The sequence below is a fragment of the Colletotrichum jinshuiense genome, chromosome 3 (assembly GCF_051148585.1).
Source record: "Colletotrichum jinshuiense chromosome 3, complete sequence".
Classification (NCBI taxonomy): Eukaryota; Fungi; Ascomycota; class Sordariomycetes; order Glomerellales; family Glomerellaceae; genus Colletotrichum; species Colletotrichum jinshuiense.
Window position 1 is genome coordinate 5473468 of NC_139310.1, and position 23867 is coordinate 5497334.

Below are 23867 nucleotides of genomic sequence, written 5' to 3' on the forward strand. Positions count from 1 at the left end.
TTCCCAGCACAGCAGAGCAAGAGCGGGTAGGGCTGGCAGATAAATGAATCCGAAAAAGGGCTGGGCTGTGAGGAAAAGGGGAGGGAGCTTGTCAAAGTTTGGGCAGTGAAGGGATGAGCTGGTAGCGGATAAAGAGCGTGGGGCTCGGGGGACGTAATAGCAGGATGAACATACCTCGAGGAGAGTTCGGGGATGGACTGGATTAAGCTCGGGCGATCGATCTAAGTTGCCAAGAGTTTGCGAGAGCGAGAGAAGTAGACGTCGAAAGCCGGCGCAGACAGAGTTGAAGTCGTTTTTGTTTGAAAAGGTTGGGCGTGGAATATCGGGGGTGCTTTTCCGGGGGGTCTCACTCGACCGGATGGCCTTATTTTTATTTTATTTTTGGTAGGGGGGCGAGATGAGGCTGTTGCTGCGGCGTGGAGGCCACGATGACAGTGGATGCAGAGTTGCGCGTAAACGACTTGGAGGCGGTGGGCTGTGCTGCGTCGTGCCGTGCTATGCCGACTCGAAAGGATACCTCGGTGCGTAGAACGAGTGTGTACACTGTTGCCTCTGGTTGGTATCAAAGGACCTGTGCCTGTGATTGTGTGCGACGGAACTGGCAAACCTCGAGAAGCACTGGAAGAGAGGTGGGATGAGACTTGGCACAGGGCGAGTCTTTAATACCTTGGCAAGGGAGAAGCGAGAGAGCAATCCGAGAGGAATTACGATAGGGAACTGAGCGCTTCGCAATAAAAAAAAACCACTGTGGCTCCTCCCCTATACAGCATGCACACACCCCCCTTTCCTGGTTCCTGGTGGATACCTTCATACTACGCGACAACAAGACTTGGCCATGTCCCTGGTCCGCCCGCGCTACTGCGCAAGCTGCTTCCGACAGGCCTAACGATCGTCTCTGGTGTGCCTACTACCCAGTAGCGAAGCGGCGTTCATATCGCAATGGCAGCATTGGCACAGCGGATTGGTGCCCATGCTGATGCTGATGCCGCTGCTGATGCCGCTGCCGGCCGGCGCTGACTGGGCCGCGTGGACTGGGCTTGACTTGGCACCAAGCCAAGCAGGAGGAGAGCTGCCACTGCAACTGCCAAGCGGCAAGACAAGACAAGACAAGACGGATGAGAGACAACGCGGGCGGGTGCAAAGTGGGAGTGGCATAGCACAGACGGAAGACGGGAGCCAGAAGGAATCCAAGACCCAGACGAAGGGTTCTCCGTGCTCAGAAAAAAAAGGTGCATCGGCAGATGCACGTCCTCAGGCATGATGATGGCCTGGCTTGGGAACGGAACATGACGAAGAAGGAATGCGACAACCCGAGGACGATGTCCCCCAAGATGAGATGACGAATGAGCATTAGCAGATCTGTGCTCGGAAAGGCCTGCCGGGTGGGAGGGGGGTACGGGGACGGGTGGGAGAAAAGGACAAGAAAATACGCATGCGGATGCAATCCGAAAGCGCGGTCGAGTCAAGTCATCTCGTCTCGTCGAAGTCTCGTATCGTGTCAAGTGCTGGTGCTTCGTGCTGCAGCTCAGCCGGGGCTGGGTCTTAGTCAGATAAGGCAGGCTCTTCTGAGAGGTGCTGTGCCGTAACCCGCGCACGCCTCGAGGGGGTTAGTCCGCCCCGGCTTGACTTTTGTGCCATGCTGCCGCCAAATTTTGTTTTTTTTTCGGTCCTTTTTGATTAAGAAAAGATGCGGCCATGTACACGGATCAGCAGCATCCATCGGATGTTCAAATTTCACATACCAAGACCGGCAGCGTTCGTCTCGCCTACGCAATGCCAAGTCAGGGAGAGCGAGCGTGAGTGAATGTACGTACACGACCTACACTACATGACAGAGTACGTACCCCGGCCTTCTCTTCTCTGCCTACGAATACACTGCATGGCACACACATACCTACATACTACCTAGGCTAGGTCCGTAGTACCTGGTATAGGTAGCTTTGTATTCGTACCTTTCTCCCCCCAATGCCACGTGTTTTCACTCAAACTGCCTTGGCTGCGGCAAGTACATACACGCTGCATGGTGACATCTCGATTTCGCTTGAGGTCCAGACCGGGGCCTCAGCAAGCTTTTGGTAATTGGCATTGTGGATTCCCTGTGTCGGCGTGTCCATACTATGGAACCAGGCTCACCACACTGATTCCGGGTATGGGTATTGCCAAACTGGAGAAGCGGGCTGGAAAACAAAAATCTTAATTGAGTATCCGTACATGGCACGCAGTAAAAGCCAGACAGCGCCGCCATTGGGTAAGCCAAGCCATCATGGGGGTCCCTGAGCCATCACGACATCAGATAAATTGGTGCGTTTCAGAAGGGAGCACCCTGGATGGGGGGCTTCCCGAAATAGGCATCTATCTACAGGCCGGCAGCCTCCTTCTCTGATAGGACCAGAATCACAGAGGGAGAAGGAAGTCTGGGTCTGACGCGGTCTCGCCGTCCCAGCATACCTACTCTACCTACCTATAGTCAGTGTGCGAGTGTCACTGACCGAGTATCCGTACCGTGGCTTCCACTCCAGAGTGTGGGTTCATCTGTATCCGTGTCGCTGTCCCTTGCGCCTGCTCTCCCAGTCCCACTCGAGTCTCGCTCTCGCCGGCCCTCGCTCACCGGGGGGCGTTGTCTCCCCCGCGCACCTTCTCTCCCGGCCCAGGGAACGGGAAACCATCAACCGCGAGCCAATGGCATCCGCCTCCTGCCGTTTCTGGTCTTAACGTATCCGGGGACCTTCCTCCGCTCTCCGCCCTTGCTTTCAACTGCCGTCGTTAGCCAACGGGCGCCTCTGATAACAGCCGCCTCGACCTCGCATCATTCCGATCCTCTCCCCTGGCACTTGGTCTTTAATTAGAGTGTGTGCACATCTGTAAACGATATGCCGCCCGTTAGACATGTTGCCGCCTGCCTCTCTGCGACGAAAGGAAACCGATGCCCAGTTTCGCCTCCGCACAACGTCGCCATAAACGTCTCTAGAAACAAGAACTGCGTTGCGCTGACCTTAATCCGAACATCCTCCGACTCTGTTTCGTGCCAAGCCTGCAGACATGAGACGCTCCCCTACTTCGCAGCATTACACACGCTGCATACCAACACCAGCACTGCATAGTGAGAAAGAAGGGGGAAAGAAGCAAGAAAAAAAACCGCCATGACGCCAGACAGCATCAGCCCTGCTCGCCTGCGTTTGGGGCTGAGCTTCCCTCCACCCCGTCTGATGTCCAAAAGTCCAGAACACCCGGTCTTAACGCCCTCGAGAGTTGCCGTGCCACGCAGGCCACGCAAGCCACCTCATGGTGCGTCTCCAAAACTGCAGCGGACGGTGCATCCTTCGGCCTCGGCTCTCTGCGGATGGCCATTGACCCGACCTCCAGAGGACGAACTGTTTGGTCACGGCCGTGTCTCCGTCGTCATTTGCCTTTTCTGACACTATCCACATGAACTGTCAACCGCAAATTCAAGCCGGCTCATGCGAGCGAGCGAGCGAGCTAAACACGGCACGGCAGACCGTGATATCCACTCGCCCGTCAGACCGTTCGGTTCCTCATTTCTCGGCCAAGGCCCACTACCTTACTGCGTATAGCCTCAACCTCTGCATCAGCCTCACCCCCTCCCCTGTATACCCGGCCGTGCGGTTGCCTCTGTGGATCGAGTCATGCCTTGGCGAATAACGGTCGATCAGAATTAGAGGTCTCCAGGGGAGCTAAACACTGTACCTGTGGTGACCTACGGCAATCCCAAGTTTGCTTGCAGCACAACGGACGATGGTGCACGGTTCCGCCGCCGATTATCATTTCGCCTGCAGTCGGTAGCCGTGGCGCTCAATCAACAAGTCCTCGGCCGTCCGTTCACAAACTTAATCACTCAATGGCATCTCTCCCAAACAAACACGCTAAAGACGAAACCCGTGGGAAGGAATCCTTTTGTTCAGAGATATTACCCCTGCGATGCGGCCACTCGGCGCAAACAAGGCCGACCTTGCATCTCCGGATCATCGATCCCGTCCCCTATGACACTTTGCCATGGGACCTCGACCCTGGCCCGGCTGTACGATGTGCGTCCTTTCCAGGGCTGCGGAGCCTGTCTCTGATCGCCATATAAAGGTGGGGATATACCGAGGGTTCCTTGGGTCTCGGGTGCCGAAGTGTGGAACAAACGGAGGACATTCCACCTGACAATGCGGCAATGCTCGGGTTACTCCAGTGCCACCAGTGCCACCAGTGCCCTCCTGAGCCGTTCCGGTCTCTACTACGTATATATTGTATCCGTAACACTAGCTGTGGGCCCGAATATGTGATGCTGACGGATCTGCTGCCCACCGAGAGGGTCAGAATGATATAGTACGCTTCACTGCGATGACCTCTGAGCCTAAACGAATCGTACGATGCAGGGCGTAACTCAATCTCAATGTTGGACATCTTCTGTCATCGCGCTCGGCTCCAATGCTATGATCGAGGAGTCTCGGTCGATGGTGTCCACATAAGCGTAATGGCACGAGGAACAAAGAGTGCTGTTTGGCGATACTCACGTACGCGCTATCAAATGTGCACTGCATCCTTCAAGCCAATCAGCTTATCTTATCCTCGCACTCCTACGCCGAGCCTAAGGAGGAGAAGATAGGGCGGAGGCAAAGGCCAGAGACACCGATGGTGGCCGCGGCCAACGGCGGCCAATGGCGGCACCGCACCGCATGGACTTGCCAGATATGGCAATCGATCACACAAGGGGACGACCAGATCTCCAACAAGTTTGGGGAAAGCTACAGGCGATGAGCAACGGGCACAACACCTTTGGTGCTTGGTACCCCGCCATCCCACCTCTCATCCAGGTCTAGAAGACGGCCGTTACCCCACCATCGTGACATTGTCCCTCTCGCTTGGCGAGCCACTGGCTGAGGCGAGGAATGCGTTAGCGGCATCGCCTCTGCAATCATCAGGTCTTTGTGCAACAGGACGGCAAGGCGATGCGTTGGTGGTCATTTGCCAATCCATTTGTCAATCAGTTGTTGGAACTGCAGCCACATGCATGGATCCTACCATCGGACTACTGCAAGATCCCCGAGACTGCATCGTAGCCGCCCATTGAAAGTCTAGATAAGGAGGACGACGGCCGCCAGGATTCCCATTTGATTTCCCCATTACATTTGACTGTCTTGAGTAAACCGGTTCTCGTTCTCTACCAATATGGCCCCTCATCCCTTGACGGCTCTGTCGGAGGACGAGTTCAAAATAGCACGGGGAGTTGTGACCAAGCTGTTCGACTCGGACGTTTCTCTTTACTTTCGAGCTCTCTTTCTGCAAGAGCCCAAGAGGGCCGAGCTGGTGCCATTTCTCCAAGCCGAACATGCAGGGCTAGTCACGAATGAGACTCCCAGGCCCCCGCGCCGAGCGAAGCTCCAATACGATGTCATCAAGAGCGGCAAGGCGCCCGAGTACACCCAGTCTGTCGTAGACTTGAAGACGGGCCAAGAAATCGAGAGAACCGTCGCCGCGCCGCATCTCCAGACCAGCTTCCCTCCGTAAGTCGTGATGTTTTGCAGCACACCTCAAGGAACCCTTCCGTTGACCATCACGCAGCGACGAATTCATGATTTTCCAAGACGCCTGCGTGGCGTCCCAGCTCTTCAAGGACGCCATGGCGGAGTTCTCGCTCCCGGAGAACTTCACCGTCGCGATAGACCCCTGGCCATACGGCGGTCCCGACGCCGATGAGAAAGACATACCTCGCTACATGCAGGGCCTCATCTTCGCGCGCGATGCCTCCAAGAACAACCCCGACTCGAACCACTACGGCTATCCGATCCCCATCATCCCCGTCATGGACGTCGCCACGAGAGAGATCCTCCGCATCGACCGGCTCGCCACGGGCGGCGCAGACGACGGGCTCAGCCCGCATCCCCCGGCCTCCAAACCCAAGCGGCTGTTCGTGCACAACAAGTCCTCCGAGTACGTCCCGGAACTCCTCGACACGCCCCAGCGCGGGGACCTGAAGCCCATCAACATCACCCAACCAGAGGGCGCCTCGTTCAAGGTCCACGCGGACAACCTCGTCGAGTGGCAAAAGTGGCGCTTCCGGCTGGGTTTCACCCCCCGCGAGGGCGCCGTGCTGCACGACCTCTGCTACGACAACCGGCCCGTCATCTACAGGCTGAGCTACAGCGAGATGACGGTGCCCTACGGCGACCCGCGGCCGCCGTTCCATCGCAAGCAGGCGTTCGACGTCGGCGACGGCGGGTTCGGGCGTGCCGCGAACAACCTCGAGCTCGGGTGCGACTGCCTGGGCGCGATTCACTACTTTGACTCTTTGTTGACGGATACCGACGGCAACCCGTCTCTCGCCAAGGCGGTTGTGTGCCTGCACGAGCAGGACAACGGCATCGGGTGGAAGCACACAAACTTCCGCACGAACCGGGCCGTGGTGACGAGACTGCGCGAGCTGGTCGTGCAGTGCGTCGTGACGCTGGCCAACTACGAGTACGTGTTTGCGTACAAGCTCGACACGGCGGGGGGCATCACGCTCGAGACGCGCGCGACGGGCATCGTGAGCGTCGTCGCCATCGACGAGGGGAAGACGGAGTCCAGGTACGGCGCCGTGGTCGCTCCCGGCGTGCTGGCGCAGAACCACCAGCACATCTTTGCCGTGCGCATTGACCCGGCTATCGACTCGTACGCCGACGGGGACACGCGGGTGGCGGTGGAGGAGAGCGCGCCCGTCCCGCAGAACCCGGAGACGAACCCGTACGGCAACTACTACGAGGTGCGGAAGCGGGTCGTCGAGACGGCGTCCTGGGTCGACGCGGAGCCGCAGCTCAACCGCGTCATCCGGCTGGAGCACGCGACCAAGAAGAACGAGGTGTCGGGCAGGAACGTCGGGTTCAAGCTCGTCCCGACGCCCTCGCAGCTGCTGCTGGCGGACGAGAAGAGCCAGGTGTCCAAGAGGGCCAAGTTCGCGAGGCACCACGTCTGGATCACGGGCCACCGCGACGACGAGCTGTGGGCCGCGGGCGAGTACACGAACCAGAGCCGGGAGGAGGTCGGCGGGGTCTGGGACATGACGAGGCGCGGGGACTGGTTCGTCGACGGGGCCGCGGCCAACGGGAACGGGAGGGAGAACGGCGCCGGCGAGGGGAGGAAGAGCAGTCCCGTCGTCTGGAGCGTGTTCGGGTTGACGCATAACCCGCGTGTTGAGGATTGGCCCGTGATGTGAGTCTTTCCCCCTTTACCCCTTACCTCTTTCCCCCTGAAACCCTCCCCACCTGCTTTTGATCCTCTTTCTTTGCTTTTAGCTTTTCCCTCTCGGCAAGGTATGTGAGAGGAGGAGTGGTGGCTGACATGTATTACACGATAGGCCTGTCGAGATCCATCACCTCACCATCCGCCCAGCCGACTTCTTCACCTCGAACCCGGCGCTCGATATGCCGGGCAACAAGAACAAGGCCAGCGTCATCGTGCCGTGCTGCGGGAAGACGAACGGGGAGAACGGAACGGGAGAGGCGAAGCAAGGGGGGCGGGCCGTGCAGAACGCGGCGCTGTCGCACCAACAGGGGCCGGGGCCGGACGTAGATGCCGAGGAGGCCGGTGCGCATACGGACAACCGGGCGTGAAGCGGGTGGCGAGAAATACACTTGGGCTTACACGAGACGGTTTTTTGAGTAGTGGGGCAGTATATGTTTGCCGGTAGCCTGGCTAAGGGCCCGAGATCGTGGAGGCTGTATGATCAAAGCAGTGATCCGGGCTGCTTGGAGTGGGACGGGGGTTGATCGAAGGGAGATTTCGACCACGGTCCTGGTTTATATGATTCGATTTCCGGGGTCGACCCGAACACGTGGTAGCACTTTTTGTTAGCGAATCTTTTCCGTGTGCGGATTTCCATTTGATAGTAGAGTTTAGTCACATAGCCAGCAAAATCAATCCCCTTGACCAGTTGGAATTTTTTTCCACAAGAATGCGACGCAAAATGTCTGGTTCGAATCTTGTTCCCTTGCGAGAGAGAAACAAGGGAGAAAAAAAACCAAGGTCAAGGTGGATTCGAGGGTTGGCAGGGACTCGAACTGAACGCACAGCAGTTACGGCTTCACATGGAACGGGCAATATAGTGGCGGCAGGAGGAGGCACTCATTTGGATAAGACAAACACAAACATCTTGCAATGCCAAAAGAAACTGATGTGAGGTTGGTACGGTTGGTACGTGGTAACTTGGCGCCGTTGGATTTTACAGATACTCAAAAAGGAGGATCGCGAATCACGGGGATGGAGGAGCAAGCGGTTGTAAACAGCACCAAACGCATACCATTGTCGTAATCGGGGTATCTATTCTACAGCGACTGACTGACTGCTGACATGACTAACCCGCCCAATCGCCAACGTCTCGTCTCTGTAACTTGCCTTCTCATCACCGGTTCCCCGGCAAAGACTCTCGTCGCTCATCTCGCGGCCAGTCTTTGCCAGATATGGTATACACCTCTCACCCAAGATGTGAACGTCCCCTTGAAAAGAGGACAGACCGGCTCTACTCTCCCAGCCTGATCTGATCAGAACGCAACTCGACCCATTAGAGGTCGAGTGCAAATGCAAAGATGCGGATGTCCGTCTCCTCTCTACGCCATGTCGAGGCTGAGATCCTCAAGAGCCGCCACGAGGACTTCCGTTCGTGGGTTGTTTGCGGTTCATCAAACCGCTGAAGAAGGCCTGGAGCTTGTCGTTGTCCATCTCATCAGGCTCATCTTCGGCGGTATCGGCCGGTGGCGTAGTGGGATCCTGCGCAGCACTGTATGCTTGTCGGTCCTGTCGTCTCGTTAGTCTAATGCTCATCTCATCACTGGTGGATCGACGCTGTCACTCACCTTAAGCCGCTGCACCATGTCGTCAGCATCTACCTGGATGCCTCCCATGTTGAACTGCACAGGGCCAATGTGCTGGCTGACCTTGCCGTCAGTTGCTTGCCGCAGAGAAGCGTTGGCCTCGGATTCGTCGGCCCGTTGTCCCGTTCTCGACTTCCCGGCATCGGCCTTCTTGTCGTCATTGTTTCTGCTGCGGTGCGTCTCCAGGACCTGAAGGCTTGAGCCTAGGAATTCTTGTGTGTCGTTTGATGACATCTCTAGTTGTGACGGGTCCCCGTTGCGACCTGCAAAGGAGAGCGCGCTACCGGCGTTGCTGAGATCACGGATCCAGTCTTCGTACGGCGCTACCGCAGATGACCATACTTCGCCGTTGTAGTCGCCGTCTGCCTTGGCCTTGGACAAGATTGTGAGTCCTTCGGTCGTCATCGCGGGTGAGGGGAAAGTAGATTGCAAGTCATGCGACCAGCCCTGGCTGGTCGCCTCGACGTCGAACCCATCCCTCAATACGCGGATCTTGCCCCAAGAATCCCAGTTCGGCGGGACGAGAATCTTATCCCTGTCGATCACGTTTTGCTTGAGCGGTTGCCGTTTGAGCAGGGAGGTGATGCCCAGACTCGAGTGCACCAGCGTGGGTATGGATGAAGGTACGTTCGGGGTGGTGTAGATCAGTGATGCGCCGTCTGAAAAGAAGGGTTAGCATTGCCTTATTCTCATGCATGGGTCACATACGCCTTAGAAGCACTGTCCGAAGATATTGCAGCACCTGATCAAAGTCGCCCTCTTTCCAGCCCTGCGTCTTCTCGAGGGGCTCCATCTTCTCCGCCTGCGGGACGATTAGCGTTTGTACGTCCAACGTGTAGCAGCATGTTCTCTCACATTCTGGCAGACGACGCAGAGCGGCAAGCCGATACCTTCTTCCCATTCGCCGGGTCCCAGAGGCAACGTAACATCACCTTCGCTCGTAGTTGCTCCCGTGCCGTCGAGGTTGGTCGATCCGCCGCCCCTACCTCTGTCTCGCCAACCAACCATCACTTCCTCCATTGCGGCTTGGCACTCGTGGCTCGAGTTCTCAAGAATGCTGCGCATAAACAGTATCCATTCCCTCAGCTGCCGCATCCAAAGATGTGGTGTTGACCAGTCGAGCAGTATGACCATTAGGGTATTGGGTATCGACTCGGGGGTGATTAGGGGTTGGATGAGCTTGGGGAACGCTTCTGAGGGCGTTGAAAGCATGTAAAGAGAAATCCGTGCCAGAATATCTACCAAGGTCAGTATCAAACTTTGGAATACGCCGGTTCCCTGCATACCTTCTTGGTCGGCATCCAGGACGTCGTAGTAAGTGTAGCCCAAAGCGAAGTTGTTTGCGATGGGGGGTGTCTTGGAGCTCTGGCGGTCCAGACTTCGCTTCTCGTTGCTGTGCGATAGCGATTCGATGAACTCCCGCTGCGAGTCTGGCGACCCTCCCAGCACGATCATGTTCTTCTCGGGTAACCGTCTGCCGCTGGCGACGTTGTCCAGCATTGAGCTCCATAGATCCTTCTTCTCTCCATTGCGACCATCCGACCCCGTGGAAGCTGACGTGTACGTAGACACCCGATTCGCACTTGCCGTCATGATTGCAGTCGTCGGCGAGAACGCATGAGGGGAGGGGGTTTCGTTCGTGGGTCTGGAGGTGTGGTGTTGTACACAGGATAGTCGGTGGGTTGACAGTTGACAGCTTTATGCCGGGACAGCCAACCGCGTCGGGTCGCGATTTGGCAGGGGTGCGTTAGATTATACGGTTTGCGACAACGAGTAGGCAAGCAAACAAGAAACGATTTACGTGCTGCATAAGACAAAAAAACTATCTTCGCAAGAGATGAATTATGCCTTGAACGAGTGACCGTATCCCATGGAACAAGCAGTGCTTCCTCATGCCCCTTCATCAAACAGTCGGGGAATTTGAGCTACGGACCGGCTGTTTTCCCGGTGGCTAAAAGGCGCTGTGAGAATGCGGCACAGCGCGCTGCCGAAGTGTCAAATTAGGGGTTGTCATGGGGTGCATTGGGGGGAGATGACGCACTGACCGCGGGACGCGTGAACCAGCTTATCGGCCTTTTTTCGTGGAGCTTCAGCAAGCTCGGGACGCCGCTTCTTTCAGCCTTGCAGATTTGCGGCGTGCCTACCCCAGCCTTCCTGATTGAAACATCTTATTCTTACTACCCAGAGGCAACGGGAAACCTCAACGCCGGCCAACGACATGAACCAAATACGCGCCATCCAGGCGCTCAACAAGAAAGAGATTGAAAATGGAATGTAAGTCAACAACGGCGGCTTGCGCTTGCGCACCCGGAATATCGTGCTGACAGCCAACAGCTCCCCTGAAGGCTCATGGCACGTCGATTACCGCGACACAGCCTACATTTACTTCGGCGGCCTCCCCTTTGAGATGTCCGAGGGCGACGTGGTGACGGTATTTTCGCAATTCGGCGAGCCCGTCTGGCTCAAGCTGGCCCGCGACAAAGAGACTGGCAAATCGAAAGGGTTTGGCTGGCTAAAGTACGAGGACCAGCGCAGCACGGACTTGGCGGTCGACAACCTGGGCGGCGCAACCATCAACAACCGAATGGTCAGGGTGGACCATGCGCGTTACAAGTTCCATGACGACGAAGACCCGAACGAGGGCAAGGTGGACTGGGCGACGGTCATGAAGGAGGAGGGCGACGGCAACAAGACGGAAGAAGAATCGGAGGAAGAGGCAGAGCGACCGATGCTTCCCGAGGAGAGGGAGCTCGCCCTCTTGGTCCGGGACCATGATGATGACGACCCCATGAAAGCGTTCCTGATCGAGGAGAAGAAGAAAGAGATACAGGAAGCCTTGCGGCGGCGGGATGACAAGTCTGACAGGAGGAAGAAGCACAAGCACCACCACCACCGGTCGCATAGGTCGAGGAGGCATGACAGCGACGAGGAGATGCGAGACGCAGATCGCGACGGGGATAGGCACCGAAGCCGAAGGTCACGACGCGACGATTCGCCAGATGGCAGGGATCGGAGAGACGAGGAGCGAAGCTCACGCCGCCACAAACGGCGAGACGATTCCCGTGATAGGGACTCGAAGAAGGACGACACAAGCCGCCGGGACAGAGACCGCTCCAGGGACAGACGGGATCGCGATCGGGACGAAGACGGGGATAAGCGGAGGGAGCGCCGGCATCGAGACCGTGATGCCTTGGAAGAGCGCTATCACAAACGACCAAAAGATCGCGACGATGAGCGGCGACACAGGAGGCGAAGCCGAAGCAAATCACCCTAGACCCAAAGATGATATGAATACTATGTAAAAAGAGCGATGCTATCGCTGATACCCCTGAATGCCTTATCCCCAAAATAACTCCATATGTAACTCCATGTTATAGACCGAGTGCCCAGGTGATTCCTGCGGGCTTGTGTAACGATGTGCATCGCTGCTCATGTAGCGGCACCCAAATATCTCTTCCAACCTTCCCGCACAACATAACGACGTCCGTCTTCCCCTTTGGAAATAACGAACTTCTCCCACCTGGCATCCTGCCCGGCTCCAATCACTACCAAACTGTCTTCCGTGATCCACCCGATAACTCCTTTCTGAGGCCTTGTCGTCCCAAGCGTTGTCTGATCCGACAGAGGTAGCCCACCAACCATAGGGTCGTCGCCGGCCTCAAACGGCGCAGACGCAAACGAGTACACGTCTGAAAACAGCCGCGGCATAAGGGGGATTTTGCCCAAGAAGCCCCATCGTCCCTTGCCGTCGTCTGCTGGTCTGCCTGCGAGGATGCCCGATCCTGCCATCTGCGATGCCGACGGACTGACAGGTGTGGTTACAGGCTTTTTGGGGTGCGGAACGTCGAAGACGTGTAACGTCGACTTGTCCGATGTGCAAGCAAGCTTCGTGCCCTCGGGGCTAAAGCCGAGCGAGAAAATGGTTGCGGGATCGACGCCTCGTCGCAGCTCGGCCAACCTGGCGCAATTGCTGGTTGCAAAGACTCGAATCAGAGTTCCCATCTCGCTTGCTGTAGCCAGAAGCTCGCCATCCGGGCTCAGTTGGATTGCGCGGAGGGCCGAGGAGTGAGCCGGTATGATGCTAACATTCCCAGTGCCAATGTCAACAAGCTGGATCTGACCTACCGTTCTGCCTGGAAAAGCAATTGTCTTGTCCGACATAGCGCAGAGGCCGAGAGGGTTATCCGTTGTCTCATACACGGATTGGAGGTCGGGCGGCTTCGCGAACGAGTAGACGCGAACGCTGTTCTGAAGCGCAACGACGATCCGGTTGCGACCAATGCGGACGCCTCGCACCGGCGTGAGTGAGGCAATCTCGATAGCGACCCTGCCTTTCATGTCGTCCCATATAATGGTCTGCACAGTTCATGAGTATGATCTTGAAGGGTTGAGAAACCGAATACACACCTTAGTACTGCTAAACTTTGGCTGCCTGCCACCGCCAACAAGCGCAAGATAGTTTGTAGTGCCCATCATCTCGACAAGACCAATCCCGGCATTGAAGTCTGAACCAAGTTTTAGCTTTGTTCTTGTGTCACCAGGAGTTCAGGAGATATGTTTTCGAACCTCTTGATGCCTTCAGAAGGCAGGACTTGGTGTGGAAGACTACATGCTATTAGGGAGCCGTCCCGATAATGAGAGATCGCCGAACTCACTGCATATCCCAGAGTTGAGACCAACAGAGAAGCAACTGGCATCGCTGTTGAATGACACGGATAACACCACTGTCGAGGGTGCCGTCTCTATGGGCGGGCGGGTATTCATTGTGGTAAAGAAACGACTGAGGCTGTAAGTCGACGTGGATTGGTAAAGCTGCGGTCTGTGTGACGTGGGGGCACGGCAATGGGGGATGAGAGCTGCTGATGCAGGGTCGGCAGGCCAAGCTGATAATCTGCTATTTTGAAGTTACTTGTTATAATATCATCCTTGTCAAGTGCATCTCTCGGAAAGAGAGGCTTCCAGCTCGTGACGGTCGGCGATGAGTTAGAATCTCTTAAACGATGGCAGTGAACTGAGCGGGTCGGAGTCAGCTGGATAGCCGAGTCAGGAAGCCGGCAGAGGTAGTAACAGGGGAAATGGACAGGTGTATGCAAATGACAGATAGCTAAAGTGACGATGAAGAGAGCCTCGCAGCCAGCAGTTGTTCAAAGACGAAAAGGCGAGGTTCCCAAACAAGACCTCGTGGACGGTGTCTCAGCAGAAGTCAGCCTGGGACGTTCTGGAAATGAGGTACGTATCATCTCTTTCTCTCAGCGCATTGAGCTAATGCTACCGTGGTTGAGATGAAGGGACGGACGGTGAGGTCGGGCGTGACTGAGGCACATGCCACACCTGGCCAGCTGGCTACAACTGTCGTCCTAAGAGACGCGAAGCATGGCCATGTTTGGCCCCCTTCACACACGGTGCTGTACGGAGCGTGCACGGCGGGCGGCGCGGCGTGCTACTGCCAGGCAGGCGGGAAGCTTCAGCACTGGCCATGTCCTGTGTGCCAGTCAGTCTCGTGACCTGTCATCTCTCTCCCAAAATTGCCCGAGGATCCCCTCTGTTTGTACTTTTCCGTGATAGGCTTAGCGTCAAATTTAGGGGAAAGGAGCGTGGGCCGGGGACTTGCTGCCCCCTGAATTGGGCGTGCAGTCGCAAGCAGTCAATTGGCTGGGGGGCAACTTGGGGACCTCCTGCCGCAACATTTTGTGTGAAATTGCATTTTCCAACAGCCGTCCACGTCGGTCAAGACCCTCCCGTCCCCTTTAGCACCTGCACCACCCGTCCGACCCCCAGATCCCATCCCAATACAACGACATTTGGGATCCAGCAGTCCTTTTTGCTCCGTTCTCACGACACGACACGACGCTCGCTGTCCCTTGAGACGACCATCATTCTTCTTCTACGCCTGTCGTTGAATTGTTCGACGACTCCTTTACCGACCCTATTCTAGTCTAAGCGTGACATTCAACAACCGTCGTATGTTTGCCCGCCTCCCCCTACTACTACACGCTTCCCGTCCCCATCAACGACCATCAACGACTACACGGAGCTGCCACGGCCCCAATGCGTCTGCACCCATACTTTTATCTCGTTACTGACCACCCTCGTTGCTACAGAAGATGATGCGCAGAAAGAAGAACGTGAAGAAGGGAATCCAGTTCTGTTTGATGGTCTGCGGAGCATCAGGCACTGGTACGTCTCCCCCCTACCCGGGCAACCTCGTGTCCACTTCAACATCGAGTCCCATCGACTGACCCTCGCCCTCACAGGAAGAACCACCTTCGTCAACACCCTTTGCGGGAAGACCGTTCTGGGCCACAAGGAGGCGGACGACCCCAACGGCGCTTCTGTCGAGGATGGTGTCAAGATCAAGCCCATCACTGTTGGTGCGTAACCACCGCGTCGAACCACCCAGGCAGCAAACTGACCACCACGTAGAGTTGGAATTGGACGAGGAGGGTACTCGCATCTCCCTGACCATCGTCGACACTCCCGGCTTTGGTGACCAGATCGACAATGAAGCCAGGTATGGCGTCCCCAAAGCACCACCGTGTACTTGCCCGCACTAACTCGAGCGTGCAGCTTCTCCGAGATCGTTGGCTACCTCGAGAGACAATACGACGACATTCTTGCCGAGGAGTCTCGTATCAAGCGTAACCCTCGTTTCAGAGACAACCGTGTGCATGCTATGCTCTACTTCATCACGCCCACCGGTCACGGGTAAGCACATCAAGTTTCAGTTATCAATGGCCAACACTGATATGTTTCATAGTCTCCGCGAGCTGGATATCGAGCTCATGAAGCGCCTCGCCCCCCGTGCCAACGTCATTCCCGTTATTGGCCGCGCCGACTCTCTGACTCCCGCCGAGCTCGCCGAGTCCAAGAAGCTGGTGATGGAAGACATTGAGCACTACCGTATCCCCGTGTACAACTTCCCTTACGACATTGAGGAGGACGACGAGGACACTGTCGAGGAGAACGCCGAGCTGAGAGGCCTCATGCCGTTCGCCATTGTCGGTTCCGAGGAGGTTGTCGAGATTGGCGGCCGCTCTGTCCGTGCCCGCCAGTACCCCTGGGGTGTCGTCGAGGTCGACAACCCTCGCCACTCCGACTTCCTCGCCATCCGCTCTGCGCTCCTCCACAGCCACCTGGCCGACTTGAAGGAAATCACTCACGACTTCCTCTACGAGAACTACCGTACCGAGAAGCTCAGCAAGTCTGTTGAGGGCGGTGCTGGAGTGTATGTTACACGTACCCCTTTTGTTTTGCTTGTGCAACACGCTAATCACAGTTACAGTGACTCGTCCATGAACCCCGAGGACCTCGCTTCGCAATCTGTGCGCCTCAAGGAGGAACAGCTGCGGCGAGAGGAGGAGAAGCTCCGCGAGATCGAGATCAAGGTCCAGCGCGAGATCAACGAGAAGCGACAGGAGCTCTTGGCTCGCGAGTCCCAACTCCGCGAGATCGAGGCTCGCATGCAAAGGGAACAGTCTGCAGCAGCCGGCGGCCCGGCCGAAGCCAACGGCGACCACGAAGCCAACTAATTCCACAATTCCTGGCCCTGCTTATGGTTACCCCGAGACTGCGACGTTGGTCTTTTTCTATACTGGCGTTGGTTTCCGTGCTGTGTTGAAAGAGAAAGAACATTATTCCCCTATGCGAGTTCGTTTCTCTTGACACGAAGATAAAACCCCAAAAAGGTCTACTACGAATGCGACGACTGGGAAGAGGCTACCGGTCAGGTAGAGTGTGGGAAGAGACGGTGTACGTTCTCGGGGCGGAGGTTCAACGGCTTCTGGACGAGGCCGAGGGGGTGATACGGACATTGGGACGTGTGAACTACAAGTTACCCGTCGATCTGTTTCTACTATCCCTACCACACCGCCTGCCCGCATGTTTCCGGCTGTGCTTTGTAGCCCTTTTTCTAAAACGCCCCCCATTTTCCTTTTCTATTAGTGGACTTCTAATGCAGATATCATATTACTTTACCGCTTCACAAATTCTGGGCATTGTACACACTGCCATGACTCTAGCGTGCAAATCGTGTCTGATATGAAATTTGCGTGATATTAATTGACTATAGGAAAGGATTTTAAAATGCGGAAGCAAACGACTGCGAACACCGTGTAGCGTAACAAGAACCAGCCCTATCCATGTAGCACTGCAACAGCACGAGTGGTGAAATTCTACGAAAAAGACGACTTCTTCAAGCCACCATTGCCTACTTGGGTACTTGATACCGATTTATTGACAAACACGACGAGGCTGCTTAGTTGTTCTGCTGGCTGTTGAGAATGCGCAGAATGGCCAGGAAGAGGTTGATAATGTCCAGGTACAGGCTGATGGCGGCAGCAATCTCCTCCTCGACGTGGTGGTGGCGCATGATAAGCTGGGTGTCAACGAGGATGTAGGCGCTGAAAATCAGGGCCGCAATGCCGCCATAGACGAGCTCGCCGGTGGAGCTGTAGGGGAAGAACATGTACATGAAGCCAAACAAGATGAGACCCCACAGGGCGCCTCCAAGGTAGGGGATCCAGGAGGTGAAGTCATACTTTGTCTGGCACGCGAAGAGAGTGAGGAAGACGAAAATGCCGGCAGTCAGGATGACGGCGTTGAGAACGATACTGGTCTTGTAGAAGGAGACGATGACGGAGACCGTGTAGGCTTCCATGAGAGTGAAGCCGCTGAGGAAGAGGAGGTTCGTAGGGTAGGACTTGCGCTTCCAGAAGGTGAGGAGCATCATGATGATGGAACCGAACAGCTGCAGAGGGTTTGTGTTAGTACTCGGCACCAAGGGGGGGTTGGAAGGGGACGTACGGATGCGAAGACGAGGCCCGGGTGAGATTGGATCCAGGTCTTGTAACCCTCGCTGAAGAAGCTGATAGCGGAGACGGCGCCAGTCGCGAGGAGCTGGACGGTAAGGATCGCGTAGACCTTGCGGATGAACTGGTTGCGGATGTCGGTTGTAGCCTCGGCCACTGAGCCGCCAAACTGAGGAGAGGTCGTGTTAGTGAAGCTGAGCCATGCGGATATAGCGGGTTTCTAGCACAGAAGAGAACTGGGACTCGGGCATACCTTGAAGTCATCGGGGATGTCATCCTCGCTGCTGCGAGGGGCGCCGCCGCCGAAGAGGCGATCCGTGTCTGAGGCAGAGGTAGGCTCGGCCTGGTAGGCGGGGGGTGCCTGGGCGTAGCTCGAGGCTTCATCCGGGTCTTGGGTCGGCGCCGGAGCGTACTTGGTGTTTGAAGACATCGCTGCTGATTTTCGAGCGTGATATAATGTCGTCGGACGTTCGTTGTGCGTTCCGGGGGAGGGATTTGGGAGCGACGCTTCGAAAATGGGCGGTTGTTGGATGCCTGCGAAGTTAAAGAATGGGCGGGTGGTCGTGTCGTCAGGACAGGATCATGTGGGGAGGCGTGATGCGAACGGCTTACACACACTTGTGTGGCTGCAGTCTGGGGAAGAGTGTGGCGTAAGTGGGGTCATGTGATGAAAAGAGGCTGTGCAGAACCCACGGGCGACATCTTCAAGGTTCCGTTTCATTCTCTGCATAAATCCTTTACATGATGCCAATTCTCAGATATTAGAGGCTGATGTGCTAATCCGTTTTATGAACCAAAAGGGTTTTTCAAGAGCCGGCACCTCCCTTGCTCCCCCTAGGTCGTGTTCCTGGGGACTTGGCAGTAACTGAAGACAAGCAACGGGTACCGGGGTTATGGCCTGAATCGTTAAATTTGGACCTTGCGGTATCGTAGCCTTGGCAAACGCGTGGTCTGATGTCGCCAGGTGTGCACATCAACTTTCGCAAGTGGCGGTCGCATCGCTCTCGAGATGCGACCGGCCGACGCTCACAAAGAGACGGGATGAAACGCGGATCGTCGACTTTGACAAGTATCCAAGACTTGACAAGTATCCGATTCGGTATTATGGGAGCGCTCTGCACGGGACGAGTAGCAGACAGGGCAGCACGGGAAGGCGGAAGAGGCGAGTTTAGAAGCATTGTTCAGAGATGGTGTCCATGAATGCGAGGCCCGACCGTATTCGTCTGTTCTGTTCCTGTCGCATACGGCGATGCGTGCGGGCGCCGAAGACAATACATCCAGCATTGGTGTGCGGAACTGACAGATGAAGCATGATGGCCCATGGGATCACCAATGACGATACAGAAAGTCAAGTCCAGCTGCAGGGTGCGGCTGCGGCTCCAAAAGAGGGCATTGTTGTTATTTCGTAAAGGATTAGTGTTCTGACAAGAGCGGCCATGAACGACGGCCTCGCTCTTTTTGCGAATTTCCAAGGCTGGCAATTGGCTGCATCTCGCCATCTCTCTGGAGGAGGGGGGCTGTTGCGTTGTGAGGGTGTGGTACCTGACCCTAGTGTAATGCACTAGTGTACTCTGTCTCCCGAGGGACCAACTTTCCTAGCCCAGGCACGCTGGAGCCACGAGCGACTCGGGAGTCCTGGCGGTGTCAAAGACGGACCAGCCAAGTCTATCACATCAATTATTGGTTGCACAGATGAAATAGGGGCCAACGTCCGTGAGAGAGAGAGGCACAGGCGGCGGGAAGAGATAGGCGGCGGCGGCGGCAGCAGCAGAAGGAAAAATGGCAGACGGGATTGACAGGGGCCCTATATACCAAACGGACGATAAGACGCTGGGAGTGAAAATCACTTCATTTTAAAGATGGTGCAAGATGAAGATTGACCATGCCCCATGCCCCGTGCCATACCGCCGCAGCTCGCCAAAGCATCAACTGGCAGTTGCTCATAATACCAACACTAATGAATTCTACCATAGGTAGCAAGCAGCCAGGCCAAGGAAGCAACAGAAGAAGCGAGCAAACGAGACGGATCCAATTGGGTCAATGGCAAGACACTGTTGAAACTTGTTGAGAGTAACCAGACCCGCCCATCTTGTTCCCCCCTCCCCCTCTCTCTCTCCATCTTCATCTTTCATCTCCATCTCCACGTCCGGGTTCACGTCCCCTCTTCTGTCTCTTACGTCTTGGCCTTGGTCAGATTTCATCCGTCACCGCCCGCCATTCGTACTGTGCCTCTATTCTCTGTTCTGCTTCCCCCCCCTTCGCCTCGATAGACCTCGCCCATTGGCAACAGAACGAGCAGAGTGGGCAGCAGCAACGTGGGACTCTGGCCAAACGACACTGGCAAACAGGGGCTGGCTTTCCCTAAACACTAGCAATAGACCAGGTACCTGGGCAACAAGTGAGGCAGCTACCATATTGCCATGTAGCAATACTCTCTGCAAGCCTCCAATCATTTCATAATTTAAAGCTTCCGTCCAATTCCACGTCCCAGCGCACGTCCAACCTGCAGCCAAACCTGAATGGGATAGGGGTCCCCCACCCTTCTCTCCCCAAGTAAAGCAGCGCGTCGGGTACGTACCGGACCTTGGAAGACCAGGGACGAGAGACCCTGATGCTGCCATTGGCCGACCCCTTCCTTGCGCTTCTCCCTCTTCCTTCTGGCCTGGTCTTGTCTCCCACATCCCTTGCCAATGGGCAGTGTGTGTCCCTTTTTTCCTTCCCTTCCATGTCCCAAGCAAAAGCCGTCCTCACCGCCTTTGGCGACCCTTTGAGAATCGGCGGGTGATCTGTGTGAGCTAGACCGACCGAGTCCCAGTGTTGCTGCCCCCCCTGTTGCCCGTTGAAAGCCCAGTCTTGACCAGGTTTTTTTTTCTCTTCCCCTGGACCAGTACGAATAAAGGTGTTTTGCTGCTCCGGTTGGCCTACCCCTTCCCTCCCCCGGGGCTGTGGACATGGGCAAGGCGACAGTGGAGTGGAGCCTTCGAGACGAGCTTGGTCGAAAGACGCGAGATTCCCACCGTACCATGTACCTTTTCCCGCTCTTCCAACTGCTTTGTGCTGCCAATTTCTGGTTCTGTCCTTGGGCCCCTGTAGGGGAAAGGGAAAAAAAAAGGCCAGAGAAGAAAATATTTACCATGTACGCTCTTGCTCCTGTACGGGTGTATCTGGGACCCCTCTAAAGTCTATCCCAGCCACTGCCACCCTCTGCTGCCCACTCCTACTCCGTCCATGTCCTCGTCCCGCTCCCCACCCAAAATGCAGCCCACCTTTAGCAAGCACCAGCACCAGCACCAGCACTGAGCAGAAGAACCGCTGCCGCACCTCACACGGAGCGCATCTGCTGCACTCCCTCCTAATCCCAGCTTCTGGAGCAACGGAGCAGATCCTGACCGGCCTTGACCTGAGTACGTACCTCTGGACTGTCTGTCCATCCTGTCCTGCGGCTGCCGTCCGACGTCCCGTCCTCGGTGTCCATTGTGTGCGACGTTGCCCTTCCACTTCCATCCTCCCGATCTTCAACCTCCCTAAAACCACCCAGGTCGTTCGTTTCCCCCCTTCCCCCTCCCTCGACCACGAAGCAGAAGCAGAAGCGCCCCCTCCCGACCTCTTGCGCTCTGCACTTTGTCGATTCGTCGCCCTTGCGCTTCTCTGCCGTCGATTACGAGCGCCCGTCTTATCGCGGTTCAACACCCACCCACCCCAAAGGTTGTGTGGACACGAAGGAGACCCGACGGAATCCCACGCCAAACCACGACCCAGCCGCCGCCGAGCATCACGGCGTTCCCCGCGACTCCAAACCAGAGTCGCCGCCCTCCAGAACATCTCAATTGAGTTCCAATTGGAGTGAGCCGCCTACCATGAGCGACACCGCCGACCACGAGGCGTCGTCGCCCGTCTTCGAGAAGCCCGTGAGGGCCAACCCTGCTGGCCCCCAGATCCAGCGCAACGCCAGCACCAAGCAGCTCAAGCTCATGAACGGCCCCCTCTACCAGCAAGGCCACAACAATGTCAACGTTGTGCTCGTTCGAAGGGTCAGGAGGAAAGATGACAGTGCCTGGAAGATGTTGAGCCGGTGGATGGTCGAGAACCAAGTTGGTACGTTGTCTCTCGTCCTGTATTCTTCACTTGTCCAACTACCCCACACCCGTCGGTTTACACGCCACAACGGGAACCGCCCTGTGTTCCACGACAGACATTATAACGAGACATTGTTTTCCGTTCGAATCCCAAGCCTTTGACTAGACTGACATGGCTGCTTCCAGGTCTCTCCTTCAACCTCCTTGCCCTCCTCTTCCTCGCCCACTTCTTCATCCCGAAGGCACAACCCCACACCATCAAGTTCTTCACGCTCTCCTACTACAACCCTGAAACCAGCCTGTATGGCGCCGGCCTCGGCGATTCCTGCCTCATCGCCTTCTGCATCGTCTTCTTCACCGGTCTGCGCGCCGCGACCATGGAATACGTCCTGGCCCCCTTGGCCAAGGGCTGGGGCATCAAGAAGCGCAAGGACCTGACCCGCTTCAGCGAGCAGGCCTGGCTGTTGATTTACTACTTGGTCTTCTGGCCCATGGGCATGGTAAGCACATACTGGGGCGTCCGGCAGCGGTCGCGCGAACGTCGCTAACAACCGTTTAGTACATCTACAAGACGTCGCCCTACTGGTTGAACCTGAGAGAGCTGTGGACGAACTGGCCCCAGCGCGAGCTGTCTGGCCTCAACAAGTTTTACATCCTGGCGCAATGGGCTTTCTGGCTGCAGCAGATCCTCGTCATCAACATTGAGGAACGCCGCAAGGATCACTGGCAGATGTTCACTCACCACATCATCACTTGCACCCTGATTTCTGCCTGCTACAGCTACCACCAGACCCGCGTCGGAAACCTGATCCTCGTCCTCATGGACATTGTCGATCTCTTCTTCCCGGTATGTTGTTGCTCCCCGCCGTTGCTACCGAACCCGCTAACTGGCCGCAGCTCGCCAAGTGTCTCAAGTACGTGGGACTGAACACCCTCTGCGACATCATGTTCGGCGCCTTCGTTGTGTCGTGGCTCGTTGCCCGTCACGTCTTTTACCTGATGGTCTGCTGGTCCATCCACACCCACATCCCCCAGGAAATCCCTGCCTCGTGCTACACGGGCCGCCACCCCAACCTGGAGGGACCGTTCCCCGTTCCCGAGGGCAGCAGCTGGTTGCTTGAGCCATTCTACAAGCCGGACGGCATTGTCTGCTTCGATGGGTTTGTCCGATGGGCATTCCTCATCCCGCTCCTCGCTCTCCAAGTCCTCACCATTGGATGGTTCTTCATGATCATCCGCGTCGTCATGAAGGTCCTCCGCGGCGGAAACGCCGAGGATGTTCGCAGCGACGACGAGGGCGAAGGCGAGGAAGAGGGCGACTACGTCTACGAGGAGGCCCAGGCTCTCGAGCAGGAGGTCGGCGTGGAGGATATCGACCTCAAGAGCTGGGAGCGGAGAACGGGCATCAAGAGACAAGCAAGCTCTTCAGGCGTGAGCCTGCCCGGCCACAGCGACCGAAAGGAGCTGCTTGGTAGAATCGGCTGCGAGAAGCAGGTCGACTGAATATGAGGGCTGGTGGTCGCTCACGAAATATGGAGAGACATGAGCGACAACAGTCCGGTGTATACAAATTAGCTGATGTTAGGGGGGAAGAGAGGAGTTACAGAAAGGGCGGTCGTGGCTGGGAAAGGCTGCGGCGGCGCATACTCACGTACTTTGCTAGAGCATGGTGCGCGCCTGGATGGCGGGCACACACAGGCATAGATGACATTTGGCTTTGCTTTTGCGAGAAAGGGAAAAAAGAGGAGTCGAGAACGGTTACATCTCGTCTCTTTTGGGATCTTTACCGATTTGGACGTATTCAAGAAATGAACCAAAAGTACTTTGAGTTAATGATGCAGAGATGCAAACTAATGGAACACAATCGTGGTTGGTGATTTTTTTTCTCCCCCGTGACCGATATGATGCGGCGTTGCAAGAAAAGACTTTGTTTGTGGCCAAGGCGCCTGCCTGTCTGCTTGCTTGTCCGAAGCGTACTACGCCTGCCCAGACGGTGTGCTTCGGATGGGGGCGGGTTAGATGATGGATGGGCCGCCTACGACCGACCGGATATCCGATTATGCCCCAAGTCGGAGGCCGGTCGGCGGAGTGGGGGATTCGGAACGGGGGAAGGGAGGGGAGGGGGTCTCGCATGC

At 56.3% G+C, this 23867-nt stretch overlaps 7 protein-coding genes across 7 annotated transcripts; 4 read left to right on the forward strand and 3 right to left on the reverse strand.

Annotated features, from left to right (window-relative positions):
- Positions 1–5172: 5172 nt before the first annotated feature.
- EsH8_III_001439 (uncharacterized protein) lies at positions 5173–7592 on the forward strand (the record flags this gene model as incomplete). The annotated part of the gene is made up of 3 exons (XM_083263164.1): positions 5173–5507; positions 5566–7191; positions 7337–7592. 3 exons carry the CDS (start codon positions 5173–5175, stop codon positions 7590–7592), a joined length of 2217 nt encoding a protein of 738 aa, XP_083123651.1.
- A 1018-nt stretch (positions 7593–8610) lies between these two features.
- EsH8_III_001440 (dynein light intermediate chain-domain-containing protein) lies at positions 8611–10442 on the reverse strand (the record flags this gene model as incomplete). The annotated part of the gene is made up of 5 exons (XM_083263165.1): positions 8611–8772; positions 8832–9508; positions 9558–9651; positions 9705–10087; positions 10136–10442. The coding sequence occupies 5 exons, from the start codon at positions 10440–10442 to the stop codon at positions 8611–8613; spliced, it is 1623 nt and encodes a 540-aa protein (XP_083123652.1).
- A 625-nt stretch (positions 10443–11067) lies between these two features.
- Positions 11068–12123, forward strand: EsH8_III_001441 (IST3 family RNA-binding protein; the record flags this gene model as incomplete). The annotated part of the gene is made up of 2 exons (XM_083263166.1): positions 11068–11123; positions 11184–12123. 2 exons carry the CDS (start codon positions 11068–11070, stop codon positions 12121–12123), a joined length of 996 nt encoding a protein of 331 aa, XP_083123653.1.
- Positions 12124–12278: 155 nt separating this feature from the next.
- On the reverse strand, positions 12279–13613 carry EsH8_III_001442 (phosphatidylinositol-3,5-bisphosphate binding protein HSV2; the record flags this gene model as incomplete). The annotated part of the gene is made up of 4 exons (XM_083263167.1): positions 12279–13205; positions 13257–13354; positions 13416–13454; positions 13505–13613. 4 exons carry the CDS (start codon positions 13611–13613, stop codon positions 12279–12281), a joined length of 1173 nt encoding a protein of 390 aa, XP_083123654.1.
- A 1340-nt stretch (positions 13614–14953) lies between these two features.
- On the forward strand, positions 14954–16378 carry EsH8_III_001443 (Septin-domain-containing protein; the record flags this gene model as incomplete). Its single annotated transcript, XM_083263168.1, has 6 exons — positions 14954–15026; positions 15104–15220; positions 15273–15360; positions 15417–15554; positions 15607–16074; positions 16132–16378. The coding sequence occupies 6 exons, from the start codon at positions 14954–14956 to the stop codon at positions 16376–16378; spliced, it is 1131 nt and encodes a 376-aa protein (XP_083123655.1).
- A 725-nt stretch (positions 16379–17103) lies between these two features.
- On the reverse strand, positions 17104–18086 carry EsH8_III_001444 (inhibitor of apoptosis-promoting Bax1-domain-containing protein; the record flags this gene model as incomplete). Its single annotated transcript, XM_083263169.1, has 3 exons — positions 17104–17595; positions 17652–17825; positions 17910–18086. 3 exons carry the CDS (start codon positions 18084–18086, stop codon positions 17104–17106), a joined length of 843 nt encoding a protein of 280 aa, XP_083123656.1.
- Positions 18087–21513: 3427 nt separating this feature from the next.
- EsH8_III_001445 (TLC domain-containing protein) lies at positions 21514–23235 on the forward strand (the record flags this gene model as incomplete). Its single annotated transcript, XM_083263170.1, has 4 exons — positions 21514–21751; positions 21919–22232; positions 22292–22579; positions 22630–23235. 4 exons carry the CDS (start codon positions 21514–21516, stop codon positions 23233–23235), a joined length of 1446 nt encoding a protein of 481 aa, XP_083123657.1.
- Positions 23236–23867: the final 632 nt, after the last annotated feature.